This window comes from Notamacropus eugenii, chromosome 4, assembly GCF_028372415.1.
Source record: "Notamacropus eugenii isolate mMacEug1 chromosome 4, mMacEug1.pri_v2, whole genome shotgun sequence".
In the NCBI taxonomy this organism is placed as follows: Eukaryota; Metazoa; Chordata; class Mammalia; order Diprotodontia; family Macropodidae; genus Notamacropus; species Notamacropus eugenii.
The window spans coordinates 185568184-185586864 of NC_092875.1; the positions used below are offsets into that span (position 1 = coordinate 185568184).

Consider the following 18681-nt stretch of genomic DNA (forward strand, 5'->3'; position numbering starts at 1 on the left):
AATGTGGTGGGGCAGGAAAGCAGTAAGATAGAATCCATATATACAACAATACTGGATTTAAGACATATTTCTAATTGCAGAGTAATTGTTTTTCGGTTAAAATGCACACGTCCAATTATAAGGTATACATTCTAAATGTTAGGTTTAGAACTATAGGAAATGGGCACATGTGGACACATGGCTATGTGTGCATATAAATAATACATTGAGTTTATCTTTTCATGCCTCCTTGTTTTTTAGCCATAGCAGATTTTCGGAAATTCTTTGCCAAGGCAAAGCATATAGCCATTATTACAGGGGCTGGAGTCAGTGCTGAAAGCGGCGTACCAACGTTCAGAGGACCTGGTGGTTTCTGGAGAAAATGGAAAGCCGAGGTTGGTGTTATATTTAGAAGTTTAAAAGTGTTTTGTGACTAGCCTAATGACTGATAATGTTAGTAAAAGTGGGCTTTCTCTTCATTTTGGTATTAGCCCTATGTGTTGGGTGAGGCTGATCCAGCAGCCCAGGCTTGAGATTAAAAGGAAGAATACAAGACAAAGGATGTGAACAGGCAATTTGCAAAAGAAGAAATAAAAGCAATCAGCCATCAAATGAAAAAACTTTTCCAACCATTTATTAATAAGATAATACAAATGAAAATCATTTTTAGGTTCCAGCTCACCCATCAGACATGAAAAAGATGACACAAAGGGAAAATGATAAATGTTGGAGGGATTGTGAGAGGACTTATGCACTGTTGCCAGCACTGAGAGTCGATCCAACTATTCTGGAAAGTACGGTAATTTGGACAGAAAGTTCCTAATGTATCTGCATATACACATACATATAAATATGTATGTGTGTATGTATATGTTTATGTGTATAAATACATACACACATATACATATATACACATATATACAAGTGTGTATACATGTATACACATACACATATATATATGTAAAATGTATTTTAATCTAGAGATTCCACTACTTAGCATATACTGTCCTCCCCCAAAGAGGCAAAAAAATCAGATATAAAGGTATGAGTAGGAACAAAAATATAGCTACACATATCACTTTGAAAAAAATTGAAAATAAATTGAGTTGTTGTTTGGTCATGTCTATCTGACCCCAGTTGGAGTTTTCTTGGCAAAGATACTAGAGTGATTTGCCATTTCCTTCCCCAGCTCCTTTTATAGATGAGGAAACGGAGGCAAACAGGGTTAAATGACTTGCCCAGGGCCACATAGCTAGTATGTAACAGAGGCCAGATTTGAATGCTTGAAGATGAATGAGTCTTCTGGACTCAAGGCACAATGCTCTTATCAACTGCACTACCTAGAGGAACTGGCTAAAAACATAATGGAATTGTGCCTCTTGTGGCACAATGGGACAATATGACAAAAGGGATAAATTCAAAGAAACCTGGAAAGACTTTAAAAGGCCAAGGTCTCCCACTGCCTGCAGGGCCATCTTCCGTCATCTTGACTTATGTCTTGCCACTGGACTCCTATGACTGGAGGAGAAAGTGAGGCTGGTGACTGCACAGCTTTACCTCACTTAAATCCAGTTCACTCATAACTCAAGACATCACCCTCCTGATGTCATTGGTCCCCTTCAAGAATGAAGGATGAATCATAGCCAACAATGGACTAGGGGTGACAAATGAGACAGACTTGACCAGTGTACAAATGTGTTTTACTTAACTAGACTTAGTTGTTACAGGGAAAGATTTTTATTGGGCGGTGGGAGGTTGAGTTGAACTGAGAGTAAGTAATAACATGGGGTTGGGGTGAAAATGAATGAAAGGAGAGTCAATAAAACATTTGCAAATTTACAAAGAAGAGAGCAGTGGGAAGTTCAGAAGAGGAAATAAGTATGCTAATGTTGGTACTATCATGTTAAATTTACTATACTTTTTAATTTTTTCACTTATTCAAACATTTATTTTTCTCGTTTCTACCTTCTATTGAGAAAGAAAAAACTCTTCTAAGAAATAAAAAATGCTGTATATAATAAACAATTTTATAAACAACCTTCTTTTCTATCCTTTGTATAAAGAATATATTTATGCACATGTTCGTAATTTTTACATTTAGTAAGGTAATTAGCCTTTTACAATTGCTATCATAATTTTTCTTTCACAGTTAATAGTTAGGTTTAGGTCAGATTACAGAGGGCCTTACTATCAAGGTTGAGGAGTTTAAACTTTGTGCTGTAGACTATGGGAAACCATTAAATTTTTTTTTATTTTTTTTATTATTATTATTTTTTTTTTTTTAGCAAGGTAGGAGCATGAGCAAAGAGTAGGAAGATTTATCTTAGCAATACAGGATGAATTAGAATGGTGAAATACTGCAAACAGTGATTACAATTGGGAGATGATTAAATAGTCCATGTTAAAGTGATAAAGCTATGAACAAAACGGTACTGATGAAAATGTTAAGGAAAAGATGATTAGAAGAGCTATTTTGAGGGAAGAATCAGGACAACATAATGATAAATTGAATGTGTTGTGGGCAAAGGATAAGCTTGAGGAGAGAGTCAAGTGTAACAGGTTTGGGGCTTGAGTGCCAAAAGCAGTGATGGTATCATTAAAGAAGTAAAAATGTGGAACCAGTTTTCTGAGAGAAAATGAATTTTATTTTACATATGATGAATATAATGTGATGGAAAATTGACAAAAACAGAAATATTCCTGGAAGATTGCAGAGTGAAAGGCTAGGGGAAAAACTCCGCTTGATCTCTTTCAAACATAACAGGAAACTATCAGGAGAAAGGCATATGAAAACAATTTTAGAACTCATGCTAGAAACATCAAAAGAAACATCCCAAGCGATATGGTTCAACAGACCATATCTGTTGTCTGTTGACACCCAAGAAATTAAAGGAAGAACTCAAATTAATTTTTTTAAGTCACCAGAAGAATTAAAAGCAGAATTCAGTATTTTCTTTTAAATCCCCTGAGGATTATAGAATTGATGACAGCCAAAAATCTCAAGGGGAAAATATCAAGGCTCAGGCAAATAGAGAATGGCATGAAGAATTTGGAAATATATCAGTGGGTGCAAGGAAAAGCAAGATTAGTGGAGAGGCAGAAGGGTGAATGCTTCAGCTACTCCAGGCCCAATAGCCTAACGTTTATATTGTTGTATATACGTAGCAACTTATAAAGTTTTTTTTTTATTTTAATTATGAATTTAAAAAACATCAACAAATGAGCATCTCATCTGCAAAGTGACATAAAAGAAGGAATTGTATATAAAATTGTGAATCTGTTATGTATAGCTTATTTTTTAATGTTCTATATTAAATTTAACATGGTAGTACCTGTGCGTTTTTCTGAATGTCCTACTCATTTATGTAATTATCATATGTTTTGCTGGCATTTTTTTCTACATCATTATTACTCTCATTGTGTTCATTGTGTCCTACTCTTAGTAACCCTGTGGATCATAGCACACTAGTACTGTCCATGGAGTTTTCTTGGCAAAGATACTAGAGTGGTCTGCTATTTCCTTCTCCAGTGATTACTCCACTTACCCCCTCTTAATCAGACTACTCCACTCTCTCCCCCCAAAAATGGAAACCATTGCTCATAACAAGTAAGTCTAATCAAGCAAAACATTTCAGCTGGAAGGGACCTCAGAGGCCATCTAGTCCATGTCTGAAAAATATATGTTTAATATTGTTTTAATGGTCTACCACCTCTGCTAAGAGGTACAACTCCCCAACTGGAAGTGTGGAGTTCGTTATATTATGGAAGAGTGACACGTTCGTAGAAGGAAGAAAACAAAAGAAATCCTTGAATAAGCAAGCCTTAATCCCAAAAGGATACATAAATCTAAAGAGTCACTTACTTAGAGCCAGATAGGAGAACTCTGATGCAGATCTCCTCCCAGCTCTCCTCTGGGTCAATGTGGAGATACGGTCTCTTTCTTTCTCCTGTCGTGACACTCCTCTTAGTTCTCTCCTGGAGTCTTCACAGTGTTTCAGGAAAATCTTAACATTTGTCCCCAACCTATATTGGTGAGATTTTTGTAATTCAAAAGCAGAATTTGAAATTAGGAGGGATAAATGTAATCTTATACAGTTCTTTACATGATGGCAACCTATTAATTTTTTTTAAAAATCTGGGTTCTCCCATCCCTTCATGGTTTTTACCAGTTCCCAGCATATTGAACTAGCATACTGTCTGTACCTTAATCCTAGTCTTTAATACAGGTTTTGACTAGCACAGGGTCAAAAATAGGTCCCTGCGATAGATGATCAGAGACTTCTTTTTAGGTTGACAATGATACATTCATCCAGTTCCATTTTATTTATAGATTTTGACACATCAGATTGCCATTCATTTAAATAATTCAATGATTATTTCATCTATGATGAAATAATATTTCAAACTATGATTTCATCGATGTGGATGCTCCCTCTAGTCGTATACATCACAGTCCTCTATGACTTAATAGAGAGTCTTCAGGCATTACTGGGGCCAAAACACACATCACTATGATCTACCCAGTGCTAAGCCTCACTGAGTTTTACCAGGTCTTTAGATGATTAATACATACATACCTACATATGTACTACATATATGTGTGTAGGTGTATATATGTATACATATATATAACTTGCTACTAATTGTTAAAAATATTTTAAAAGGATAAAATTCTATGTTGGTTGAAAAGTGGCAAAACAAGCATGCTGTTACATCAGAGATTCTCAAGCTAGGTCTATTAACTTTTTAAAAAAATTTTGATAACTATATCATTATAATTAGTTTCCTTTATAATCATATGTATTTTTGTATGCATTCAGAAAGGGTTCATAAGCTTCAGCAAGCTGCCAAAAGGGGGTCTATGACACAAAAAAGATTTAAATTCCCTTCTATTTCATTATTGATAAAACTGTATGCATTGGTCAAATCTTTTGGGAGAACAGTGTGTCATTGTGTATGTGCTGTAAATCCCCCCAGTTTGTCCTGGCAGGGGTTGATTATCTCAGGTTGAAAATACTCTGAGGGTCAGCAGTGCTAAAAGCTACAAAGCATGAGCCCCAAGCAGTATGGTTATCTTTAGTAGTTCTTAGCCCACGGCTTTGGGAGACAGGTAAGAAACACATCTCCTAGTTCCTAGACCTTGTGCTCAATTTTAAAGATGGGGCTAACTGATCACATTTTGAAAGTTCGTGTGTATTTGCCCTCTAGGATCTAGCTACCCCTGAGACCTTTATGAAGAATCCGTCTCTGGTGTGGGAGTTCTACCATTACCGACGGGAACTGATGCTGACTAAGAATCCCAACCCAGCCCACATAGCAATTGCAGAGTGTGAGGCCCGGCTGAGTGTTCAAGGAAGACGTGTGGTGGTCATCACTCAAAATATCGATGAGCTCCATCGAAAAGCAGGTACCAAGAACCTCCTGGAAATTCATGGTAAGGAATCTATCTTAGTCTTAGTCAAGCTGCATACCATGATTTGGATAATATGCATTTTTATATGCTTTATTTTTTTCCATTTCAGATGGTTAAACTGATCTCTTTTGAAAAATTATACACTCATTCATTAGCACTTAAGTTTAAATTGGTAAAAAGAATTAATAGGTTATTTTTTTAAGAGCATTTGCATTTTAAGAAGGAATAAAGTCAAGGAAATAAGTAAGCCATTAGTGGGAAGTGGGTATTTTAAGTGGGTAGGCAGAATTTAGGGCTGCCAGAATTTACGTAACCTGTTCCATCTTGGGCATAAGGCAGTCATGGTAGTAGGTATAAGTGAGCCTTCCATATTGCCTCACTCCTTCATTCTGCTGAGATCAGCTAAATTACTGAAGTACTAATTAGAAATACTAATATGCTAATTACTAAGTACTAGCACTATAAGAATTGGGTTTTTGTGTGCTCTTTTTATTTTCGTGTAGTGACATGGAATGTGAACAGTGGGAAAGACGTTCTGCTAAAGAATTCTTTCCCTCTCTACCACAGTTGTTTCTTGTTTCAAAGTAACAATGTTGACCTTTTTTAAAAGTAGAACTTTATTTTAATAGTCAAAGTTGACAATTTTAAAAAAATCTCCATTTGGAACATTTATCAAATATGGTCCCTGCCCTCAAGGAGCTAAAAGCTAGTTGGAGAGACAAGGCATAAGTACATAAATGATGTGATTGTTTATTTTTCAGATATCACAAAGCTGGGATGAATAGTTAATATCCTAGATGAGAGTCAGGATCCAAAAGGACCTTGACTGGTTAGAAATTAGACTGAATATAATAAGATAAAATTCAGTATAGGTAAATGCAAAGTCTTGCATTTGAATATGACACAAATATTAGATGGAAGTTAATAAACATTACTAAGCTCATCACCCAAAGTGTCATCATGGAAATGAATTCAGGCTAGATATCAGCACCTTCTCAGATGCCTCTCCCTTCTGATTGGAGTGCTGAAGGGTGGAGCAATAAACTCTGCCCAAACCTTCCTTTATAGAGATCTCCTTTTTATTATTTAGTTACTGTTCGGCCTCAGAATTTCCAGCTAACTCTTTATCTTCCATCAGCTGTCCTGCTTGGTTTTGATTCCTTCAAAATCATGCCCCATTGCAGGTACCCTCTGGCACCCACACATGCACATACCTATTCTGTTTTCTTTTGTGTATTGTCTTTCCTTATTAGATTGTAAGCTTTTTTTGGACAGGTACTGTTTTTCCTTTTTTGCATCCCCAATGCTTTGCACAGTGCCTGGCACATAGTAGGTGCTTAATAATGTTTACTTACTATGAGAATGATTGTGATTGTGAGGGGCCCACTCTCTGGCAGTTACATGGAAGGCCAGTTAGAATGGTGGAATGACAAAGTAGATAGAGCAGTAGTGCTGGAACAAACTCAAGCCTTGCTGTGCTTATTTGATGGTCCTGACTTTAAAGGCCTCTATACTAGCTGATTTCTAAAGTCCCTGCTGGCTTTGAAATCCTGTATTCAAAAAACAGAATGACTTTACACTTTATCAAGAATACTGATTGTTGTTTGATTTACGTTTTTCAGGCAGCTTATTTAAAACTCGATGCATCAGTTGTGGAAATGTGGCAGAGAATTACAAGAGTCCAATCTGTCCAGCTTTAGAAGGAAAAGGGTAATTGTACTATGCTATTAAAAACAAACAAACCCAACGGTATCTGCTGTAACACTCTTATCCACTTCTTAGTAGATGTAGAAGGGGGTCATTTGAAAGCTTTCATCATGGACTTTAAACCCCAAGATTCACACATAGAGTAATATGACTTAAGAATATACCCAAAGTTTTGAAACAAAAGAAACCAAATAGGATTAGTATTTAATGCAGGTTTGCCCAAAAGTCTTATTGCAGTTCTAAACTTTGATGACAATATCCACTCTTAGCTTTTTAAAGCTATTTTAAGTTTTAATGGCTTAAAACTTCACTAAGACTTTTGGACACTGTTATAGGGCTAGTACTATTCAGTGATTATAAAAACCTAATGATCCCATGTTATTCTTTGAAAAATGAGTTTTCAGGTTATATAAGTGATATTCTCATTTAACTATTACAATAGATGTCTATTCTCTCTGGATTATTGAAGTAACCTACCAATTAGTCTCTCTCCACTCTAACCCATCCTACTCAAAGGTAGCCAAAATTTTTCTTAAAGCTGAATCTGACCACTTCATTGCTTGATGAACTCCAGTGGCTCCCATTGCCTCCAGGATCAAACATAAACTACTGCCTCTGGCACACAAACCCTTGAATTGTCTCTGTTCTTGAACTGCTTTCTTTCCTTACCTGCATTTCTTAGAATCCCTAGTTTCCTGGAGAACTCAGGTCAAAGTCCACCAAATGCATGAAGCCTTCCCTGATTCCCCACAGCTGCTAGGGTCTTCCCCCTTTGCTCCCCACAAAAATTACCTTGTATTTATTTTTTGTATAACTATATATGTGCATGCTGTCCCACTCTTTAGAATGTGAGCTCCTTTGTATCTGCAATGCCTAGAATAGTGCCTGGTACTCGTAGGTGCTTCATAAAGGCTGCTTGATTGATTGATCTATCTTATTTTAACTCTAGTGCCCCGGACCCTGATGTTCCAGAAGCCCGAATTCCAGTTGAAAAGCTTCCTAAGTGAGTAAAAATTATTATTATGTGGTAGTAATAACAATTTCAATTTATTTGATACTTTAAGATTTGCCAAATTTTGTTATTCAGTCATTTTTAGTTGTGTCTGACTCTGTGACCCCATTTGGAGTTTTCTTGGCAAAGATACTGGAGTGGTTTGCCACTTCCTTTTTCAGCTCATTTTACGTATGAAGAAATTGAGGCAAATAGGGTTAAGTGAGTTGCCTGGGGTCATACAGCTAGTTTGAGGCCAAGGTTTAAAGTGATGAGCACCTAAACAGTTGTGGGAGCAACATTAGAAAGACAAAGAAAGGATGATTCTGAGAGACATACTTAGGCACCTAGATGGATTTGTGATCTGATTGCTTCCCTCCCCCTGTACTAGGGCTGATCATAACCACATGGACCTCCACATCCTTCTCAGTTCTTCTCCATATTTGTTTGTTTTCTGCAAGAAGATTCAGTACGCTTAAGGAACATCTCAGGGCAGTGATATAACATTAAATGAACAATATAATTATGAGTATCCTTGATGTGAATGGACCCAGAAACAGTCTCTTGTCTGAAGACCAGTTTAGGTCAGAGGATCATATTAAAAAAATTGTCCACCAAGGGATATTTTTGTCTTTGTTGTGTCAAATACTACAATAGTACCCTGGAAACGTGAGAGGTTGTTGAGACATTAATGGGGAAAGGAGATGTGTGCAAAGAAGTGAGATAAGTTAAAAATGACTTTAAAGCCTGAGTTACTCGGAACAAAATGGAGCTCATGATAGGAAATTGAGGAAGGAGACAAGAGATTAAATTGAGGCCATATAGAATGTACAACAAAGATAAGATAATATCACTGCCCAAAGGGACCAGTGGAAAATGTATTACATACATTGGTTGGGAGGTATATTTTTCAGTATGAGTGCAAGTGCTGAATTGGTGGAGTGAATACGGATGGTGGTTGTGGGGGGTTCAAGGGTTCCAAGAAGGCATTAACTTTATTCTTTGTGTCAGAGCTAGGATTTCAACAGCTAAGTGAGTAATGTCCACATTCACAGGTGTGAAGAAAAAGGTTGCAATGGCTCCCTTCGACCCCATGTGGTGTGGTTTGGAGAAAATCTGGACCCTAAAATTCTTGACAAGGTCAACAAAGAGCTTGCTGCATGTGACCTATGTTTAGTGGTAAGTGATTCCCTAGCAACTCAGTCCAAATATTTTCTAAAACTTTCCATAAGGTGGTTGAGAAGTCCAAAAAAACAAAGTGTCTTCTACCAAAAAACAAGGCAGAGTAAAAGTGTTCATTTTTTTAATGAAATTATCAAACTTACAGATAGGAGAAGAATATTGTGAGATGTAAAATGGATAATTGTGATTACATTAAATTGAAAAGGTTTGTACAGATAAAACCTATGTATACAGTCAAGGTTAGAAGGAAAGCAGAAAATTTGGGAAAAAATTTTATAGACAATTTCTCAAATAGAGGTCTTATCTCAACAATATAGACAATTTTATCTAATTTATAAGAATATGAGTCATTCTTCAATGGATAAATGGTCAAAGAATATGAAGAGGCAGCTTTTTGATGAAAAAATGAAAACTTACATAGTCAGAAAAAATGCTATAAATCATTATTGATTAGACAGATGTAAATTTAAAAAACTTTGAGATATCTCATACTTATCAGATTGGCTAAAATAATAGAAGGGGAAAATGAAAAACATTGGAGGGGATGTAGAAAATTGGCACACTGATTCTGTTGGTGGAACTGTTTTCTGATTCAACCATTTTGGAGAGTAATCTAGAATTATGCCCAAAGAGTTATAAAACTGTGTATACCCTTTGACCCAGCAGTACCTCTATTAAGTGATTAGGGAAAAAGGAAAGAACCTATATCTTCTAAAATATTTATATCAGTTCACTTTGTGGTGGCAAAGAACTGAAATTGAGGGGATGCCCATCAGTTGGAGAATGGCTAAACGAGTTGTGGTGCTTGATTGTGATAGTGTACTACTGTGGTATGAGAAATGATGAGTTGGTTCATTTTAGAAAAACATGGAAAGACTTGCATGAAATATTGAAGAGTGAAATGAGCAGAACCAAAAAAATATTGTATACAGTAACAGCAGTATTGTTTGAAGAACAACTAAGTTACTTTGTGTATTTAGCTACAAAGGACTTAGGAAGGAAGATGCTATCCACCTCCAGAGAAAGAACTGATAAATAAAAGTATGCTTAATATGGTTTTACCTACATACATATTGGTGTCAAATCGGTGGCCTTCTCTAGTGCGGAGCGAGGAGGAAGGGAGACAATTCAGAACTTAAAATGTAACAAAAAATAAATTAAATTTGAAAAAATTTAATGGCATTAAAATATAAAAGACTAGACATGAAATTTTATTCCTGTAATCTTTAGTACAATTTTAGAGGCATCTTCTCTTTTTTTTCCCTCTTGTATAGCTAGAAAATACCTAGAGATTTTTCTGTTTTGTTGTTCTTTTTGAACATCTGTTCCTTCGTATCCATTCAACTTGAACTGTTGCCACACACTGGAATCCCCAGACTCTGTTAGAGTTTGTGAAATTGAGAGATGGGGGTGGAAGTGAACTTAACAATCAGCAGCGTAGTAACATTGCTTCTTTGATCTCATTGCTGTCTAGGTGGGAACATCCTCTGTGGTTTATCCTGCAGCTATATTTGCTCCACATGTATCTGCCAGGGGAGTACCAGTGGCCGAATTTAACATGGAAACCACCCCTGTTACACAGAACTTCAGGTAAAGATATAAAACTAAGTGTTGAGAGGGGCAGGAGTGGCAGGTGTGTCTGCAATGACTTCAGCGTTTCGTGCCTGTGCTAGAGGAAGAGAATCAACGCGTAGAGGGCCCTGTTCTAAAGCTAGCCTACATTAGAACTTATGAGAGATCAGGACCAGCTGCTTCAATACAGCTATCTGATTAGTGTTGGGCATTTTGAATCTTAAGAGAAATACTCTGTTGTTTAAATTTACAAGTAAAAATTTATTGAAAACTGATTTTTCAGGCACTTAATTCTGAGGATTACATTGTTTAGTTCCCTGTAGTGGACATTTACAACCCTTTTTTTCCCTAAGTAACTACCATACCTCAAATATTTATTGGCCTTACATATATATCACACATGTGAATTTATAATTTTATTTTTAAATTATTTTATCTGTTTTCAGTGTTCAATCATTTCCAGATGACTTAGATTTTTTCCTCTCCCTCCCCCTCATTACTCCCTCCTTCCCCATTCCCTCTCTGAGACAGCATGCAATCTTATATAGGTTCTACATGTACATTCCTATTATATATATGTTGCATAGAAGAATTAAAATGAATAGGAGAAACCATAAAACAAAACAAAACATAATACAAAAGAAAGTGGTCTGTTTCTATCTGCGATCCAGTTCCATAATTCTTTCTCTGGATGTCGAAGGCGTTTTGCCTCGAGTCCATTGGAAATTTTTTAAGTCCATGCTTTGCAATGAAATACTAAGTCTACCAGAAAAATTCCTCACACATCGTGGTTGTTGCTGTGTACAAAGTTCTCCTGGTTCTGCTCCTTTCACTCAGTATCAGTTCATATAAGTCTTTCCAGGCTTCTCTGAAGTCTTCCTGTTCATCATTTCTTATAGCACAATACTATTCCATTATATTCATATACCAAAACTTGTTCAGCCATTCCCCAGTTGATGGGCATCCCCTTGATTTTCAGTTTTTAGCCACCACAAAGAGTGCTGCTATAAATATTTTTATACATATGGGACCCTTTCCCATTTTTATGATCTCTTTGGGATACAGTCCTAGAAGCAATATTGCTGGGTCAAAGGGCATGCACATTTTTGTAGCCCTTTAGGCATAGTTCCAAATTGCTCTCCAGAATGTTGGATCAGCTCACAGCTCCAACAGCAATGAATTAGTGTTCCAACTCTCCCATATCTTCTCCAGCATTTATCATCTTCCTGTTTTGTCATGTTAGCCAATCTGATAGGTGTGATGTGGTACCTCAGAGTTGTTTTGATTTGCATCTTTCTAATCAATAATGATTTAGAGCATCTTTTCCTATGATTATAGATAACTTTAATTTCTTCCTCTGAAAACTCCCAGTTCATATCCCTTGATCATTTGTCAACTGGGGAATGACTTGTATTCCTGTACATTTGACTCAGTTCTCTATATATTTTAGAAATGAGGCCTTTATCACAGACACTAGTTGCAAAAATTCTTTCCCAGTTTTCTGTTTCCCTCCTAATCATGGTTGCATTGGGTTTATTTGTGCAAAAATTTTTCAATTTAATGTAGTCAAAATTATCCATTTTGCACTTCATAATGTTCTCTGTCTCTTGTCTGGTCAAAAAGTTCTCCATTCTCCATAAATCTGACAAATAGACTATTCCTTGCTCCCCTGATTTGTCTATAGTATCAATCTTTATACCTACATCATGTATCCATTTGGACTTTATTCTTGTGTATGGTGCCAGGCATTGATCTGTGCCCAGTTTCCACCACAGTTATCCAGTTTTCCCCGCAATTTTTGTCAAACAGTAAGTTCTTATCCCAGAAGCTAGGGTCCTTGGATTTATCAAACAGTAGATTGCTATATTCATTGCCTACTGTGTCTTGGGTAACTAAGCTATTCCACTAGTCTACCCCTCTGTTTCTTAGCCAGTACCAAGTGGTTTTGATGATTGCTGCTTTATAATACAATTTGAGATCTGATAGGGCTGGGTCACTTTTCCTAGCATTTCTTTTCATTAATTCCCTTGATATTCTAGACCTTTTAATCTTCCACATGAATTTTGATGTTATTTTTTTCTAGCTCTGGAGAATAATTGTCTGGTAGTTTGATTGGTATGGCACTGAATAAGTAAATTAATTTAGGTAGGTAATTTAGGTCATTTTTATTATATTAGCTCTGCCTACCCACGAGCAACACGTTTTTCCACTTACTTAGATCTGACTTTATTTGTGCAAAAAGTGTTTTGTAATTGTGTTCATACAGTTCCTGGGTTTGTTTTGGCAAGTAGACTCCCAGATATTTTGTAGTTTCTACTGTAGCTTTAATGGAATTTCTCTATCTCTTGCTATTGGGCTTTGTTAGTAATATACAGAAATGCAGATGATTTGTCTGGGTTTATTTTGTAACCTGCAACTTTGCCAAAGTTGTTTTACTATTTCAAGTAGTTTTTCACTTGATTCTCTGGGATTCTCTAAGTATATCATCTTCAAAGAGTGATAACTTGGTTTCTTCTTTGCCTATTCTAATTCCTTCAATTTCTTTTTCTTCTCTTATTGCTTCAGCTAGCATTTCCAATATCATATTGAATAATAGTGGTGATAATGGACATCCTTGTTTCACCTCTGATCTTATTGGAAATGCATCTAGCCTGTCCCCATTGCATATAATGCTTGCCGATGGTTTTAGGTAGATACTGCTTATTATTTTATGGAAAATTCCATTTATTCCTATGCTTTCCAGTGTTTTCAATAGAAATGGGTGTTGTATTTTGTCAAAAGCATTTTCTGCATCTATTGAGATAATCATGTGGTTTCTGTTAGTTTTGTTGTTGATATGATCAATAATGCTGATAGTTTTTCTACTATTGAACCAGCTCTGCATTCCTGGTATGAATCCTACCTGATCCTAATGTATTATTCTCATGATGAGATGCTGTATTCGTTTTGCTAAAATCTTATTTAAAATTTTTGCATCATATTCATTAGAGAAATTGGTCTATAATTTTATTTCTCTGTTTTGGCTTTTCCTGGTTTAGGTATCAGAACCATATTTGTATCAAGAAAAGAATTTGGTAGGACTCTTTCTTTGGCAGTTTTCCCAAATAGTCTATATGGTATTGGAATTAACTGTTCCTTAAATGTTTGATAGAAGTGACTTGTAAATCCTTCTGGCCCTGGAGAATTTTTCCTAGGGATTTCATTGATGGCTTGTTCAATTTCTTTTTCTGAGATGAGATTATTTAAGTATTCAACTTCCTCTTCTGTTAATTTGGGCAATTTATATTTTTTAAAATAACCATTCATCTCATTTAGATTGTCAAATTTATGGGCATAAAGCTGGGCAAAGTAATTTCTAATTATTGTTTTAATTTCTTCCTCATTGAAGGTTAGTTTATCCTTTTCATTTTTGATATTGATAATTTGGTTTTCTTCTTTTTTAAATCAAATTGACCAATGGTTTATCAATTTTATTGGTTTTTTTTCATAAAACCAACTCTTAGTTTTATTTATTAGTTCAATAGTTTTCTTAACTTCAATTTTATTAATGTCTCCTTTGGTTTTCAGTATTTCTAATCTGGTATTTACTTGGGGATTTTCAGTTGGTTCTTTTTCTAGCTTTTTCAGTTGCATCCCCAATTCATTGATCTCCTCTTTCTCTATTTTATTCATGTAGGCATTCAGTAAAATTTAAGTTCCCCCAAGAACTGCTTTTGCAGTATCCCATAAGATTTGGTAGGTTGTCTCATTATTGTCATTTTCTTGAATGAAGTTGTTGACTGTTTCTCTCATTTGTTGTTTAACCCACTCATTCTTTAGGATTAGATTGTTTAGTTTCCAATTAATTTTTGGTTTATGTATCCATGGCCTTTGATTACAAATAATTTTTATTGCATTATGATCTGAGAAGGATGCATTGATTATTTCTGCCTTTCTGCACTGGATTGTGAGGTTTTTATGGCCTAGTACATGGTCAATTTTTGTATATGTGCTCAGTACTGCTGAGAAGAAGGTATATTCCTTTCTATCCCTACTCAATTTTCTCCATAGAGCTATTATATATCATATCTACTTTATCCAGAGTTTTATTCATCTCCTTAACTTCTTTCTTGTTTACTTTGAGATTAGATTTATCAAGTTCAGAGAGGGGGGGAGATTGAGGTCCCCCACTAGTATAGTTTGCTGTTTATTTCTTCCTGTAACTCCCTTAACTTCTCCCCTAAGAATTTGGATGCTATACCACTTGGAACATGTATGTTTAGTAATGAAATTGCTTCGTTGTCTATGGTGCCTTTTAGCAGAATATAGTTTCCTTCCTTTTCTCTTTTGATTAGATCTATTTCTGCTTTTGCTTTGTCTGAGATTAGGATCGCTACCCCTGTTGTTTTTTTTTACATCAGCTGAAGCACAATGTAGTCTGTTCCAACCTTTTACCTTTACCCTGTGTGTATGCCCCCATTTCATGTGTTTCTTGTAAACAACATATTGTTGGATTATGGTTTTTAATCCATTCTGCTGTCCATCTCTGTTTTATGGAAGAGTTCATCCCATTCACAGTTATGATTACTATCTGTGTCTTTCCGTCCATCCTGTCCCCCCCCCACTTATGCCTTTAGTTTTCCCTTCCCCTCCACAATAGTTTTAATTTAACCACCACCTCCCTCAGTCTTCCCTCCCTTCTTTCAGCCCCCCCTTTTAATCCCCTTTTCCCTTACTACTTCTTCCCTCCCTTTTAGCCTCCCCTCACTTTTCTCCCCCTTCCCCTACTACTGCCTATAGAACTAGTTGTATTTCTATACTTAACTGAGTTTGTTGTTCCCTTCTTCAACTCAATCAGATGAGAGTAATTCTCAAACAATGCTCATCTCCCTCCCCTTTCCCTCTACTCTAATATATTTTGTGCCTCTTCCTGTGATGTAATTTACTTTTTTCTGACTCCTCCTTTTCATATCTTCCATTACAATCCCTCCACAATCTTAAATCACATTTTTGTCATGCCATCATTTCCTTTATACTCGCTCCCTCTATGTATATCCCTTTTATATATCATAATAAATATACAATTCTCAAGATTAAACAACTATCATCTTCCCTTTTAGGGATGTAAATAGTTTGCCCATATTGAATAACAAGTTTTTTTTTTCTTTTCCGTTAACCTTTTTATGCCTCTCTTGAGACCTGTGTTTGAAGATCATATTTTCTATTGAGCTCTGACCTTTTCATCAGGAAGGTCTGGAAATCACTTATTTCATTGAATGTCCATCTCCTTGCCTGAAATATTATGCTTAACTTTGCTGAGTAATTGATCCTTGGTTGTAGTTCCAGCTCCTTTGCCTTATGGAATATCATATTCCAGTTCCTTTGATCATTTAATGTAGAAGCTGCGAGGTCCTGTGTGATCCTGACTGTAGCTCCTTGATATTTGAATTGTTTCTTTCTTGCTGCCTGCAGTATTTTCTCCTTCACTTGATATTTCTGGAATTTGGCAATGATATTCCTTGGTATTTTTAGTCTGGGATCCCTTTCAGGAGGTGAATGGTAGATTCTTTCGATGACTATTTTGCCCTCTGGATCTAGGACTTCTGGGCAGTTTTCCTTAATTATTTCTTGGAAGATATTGTCTAGGCCCTTTTTTTCGTCATGGCTTTCTGGTAGACAAATAATTCTTAGATTTTCTCTCCCAGATCTATATTCCAGGTCAGTTGTTTTTCCAATTAGATATTTTACATTTTATTGTCTTTTCATTCTTTAGATTCTGTTTGACTGATTCTTGATGTCTCATAGAGTCATTAGTTTCTACTTTCCTGATTCTAATTTTTATCAAATTATTTTCTTCAGTTAACTTTTGCATCTCCTTTTCCATCTGTCCAATCATTCCTTTTAAGAAATTATTTTCTCCAATTAGATTTTGTACTTCCTTTTCCATTTGACCAATTTTCCTTTTAAATTCTTCTGTGATTTCTTTTTTCATATTTTTAAAATCACTGGTCAGTTTTTTTTCTATTTCTCTAATTTGCTTTTAAAATCCTTCCTGAGCTCTTCTAAGAATTCTCTTTGTGCTTCAGAACAGTTCATATTCCCTTCTTAAATTTCAGATGGGAGTATAGTCTCAATGCTGACCTCTTTGATATTCATGTTTTGGTCCTTATTCCCAGAGAAAGATTCTGTGATCTTTTCTGCTTTGCTTCTTACTCATGGTGATCAGCCTTTCCCTGACTTTTAAAGTTGATCTCTGTGTCTGGGGCGCAATGGACTTTCTCCCACAATTCTTGTGCCTAAAACTTGAGGATTTGTGTGTTGTGACCTCTGATTCTTTCAGCTAGAAGCTAAAATGCTCCAGCTTACCTGGTTCTTAACTGGCTGGTGTTGGAAAGCAGAGGCCAGGTGAAGTCTTTTTGGGTTTCCCTGGAGTTACCCTGGAGCCAGCTGTGCTAAGTGTGGGGGAGGGGCAGTCTGGCCACAGAAGGTCTCCTCTGCTGAGCTGGAGCATAGGCATGCTCATCGGTTGGTGATCCTGAATGCGCTAGTGTCTTCCCAGTTCCCCTGGGGTGCTGGTGTTGATGATTGCAGGCTTCACCCCTGCTGGGGCTCAGGATCTTCTCCTGGTTTATTGAGGTAGGGCATTGTGGGACAGCTCTGGTCCTGCACTGGTCCCCTTCAGCCACAGCAAGAGGGACCCTCCTTAGCAATCTTTCTAGCCTTACGGGCTAAGAGACTGGTAACCCCTTCTACTGCTCCCATTGTTTCAGGGTCTTTCCCAGGGAGATATTCTCTGGGCTCTTCAAGGTCAATAAGGGGAGGGAGATGGCAGTTACCAATCACTTTGCTATCTTGGCTCCTGGAACTGGAAATCTGAACTTTTAATTTTCATACTTTATGTATTTTTTTTATGATTGGTGATTGCTGGTAACTTTAAATTTAAATACTCTTACCCTTTTAATTATCTCCTGGCCCTTTTAATTTGTTTTTTTATAAAGCAAATTAAAAAAATACAGCCCACATACATAGCTACATAATCTGAAAAAACAAATTCCTACATCAGCCATGTCTGAAAATGTATGTCTCTTTCTGCTTTTTATGTTCATCACATTGCTAGGAGGTGAGTGGCATGTTTTTTCTTCACTCTTTTGGACTCATGGTTTATTGTTACACTGATCAGAGTTCAAAATTGTTTTTCTTTATAATGTGCTATTATTGTATAAACTGTTCTCCTGGTCACTTTAGTCTGTTTCAGTTCATGGAGGTCTTACCATTTTGCTCTGAAACTGTCTATTTTATCACTTCTTATGATGTAACTATGTTCCTTTATCTGTTCCCTGATAGGAGGATTTCATCTTAGTTTCCAATTCTTAGCTATCACAAAAAGAACTGCTACAAATGCTTTTTGTACAAGTAGATCTTTTTCATCTTTTCTTTTATTGGGAGGGGGAGCCAAGAGAGTATAGTCAGTCAGTAAATGTTATTAAGCACTTATGCTCCAGGCAGTGTCCTAAGTGCTGGAGTTACAAAAAGAGGCAAAAGATGGTCTCTTCCTCCAAGGGGCTTACAACCTAATAGTGATGTAGTAATGGCATAATTGGATCAAATGCACATTTAAATAACTTTCTGGGCAGTCTTCCAAATTGTTCTCCAGAAGAGCCAGACCAATGGATGGCTCTACCAATAGTGCGCTAGTAAGAATAATTAGCATTTATAGAATGCTTTATAGGTAGGTGTGCAGAGTGCTTTACAAATATCATCTCCCTGTTATCCTCACCACAACCCTGGGAGGTAGGTCCTATTGTCATCATCCTCATTTTACGGATGAAGAAACTGAGACTAGAAGAAGTTACATGAC

General features: G+C 36.3%; 1 protein-coding gene and 1 long non-coding RNA gene across 13 annotated transcripts in view; one reads left to right on the plus strand and one right to left on the minus strand.

The window, feature by feature from the left end:
- The window catches only part of SIRT5 (sirtuin 5), a 117919-nt gene that overhangs the window by 95197 nt on the left and 4041 nt on the right, over positions 1-18681 (plus strand). For 6 of the 12 annotated variants that reach the window (XM_072603870.1, XM_072603867.1, XM_072603869.1 and 3 more), the window contains 6 exons: positions 241-374; positions 5188-5413; positions 7015-7102; positions 8049-8102; positions 9146-9269; positions 10747-10862. In XM_072603870.1, the coding sequence (XP_072459971.1) occupies positions 241-374; positions 5188-5413; positions 7015-7102; positions 8049-8102; positions 9146-9269; positions 10747-10862 (742 nt within the window). Of the gene's footprint in view, positions 1-240; positions 375-470; positions 779-5187; positions 5414-7014; positions 7103-8048; positions 8103-9145; positions 9270-10746; positions 10863-18681 lie in introns of all 12 variants that reach the window. The other 6 variants (XM_072603864.1, XM_072603865.1, XM_072603862.1 and 3 more) reach the window with 2 other exon arrangements.
- LOC140500857 (uncharacterized) lies at positions 2614-4000 on the minus strand. The gene is made up of 2 exons (XR_011965915.1): positions 3842-4000; positions 2614-2747 (listed from the first exon to the last, which is right to left on the minus strand). It is a non-coding gene; the product is annotated as an uncharacterized lncRNA (long non-coding RNA).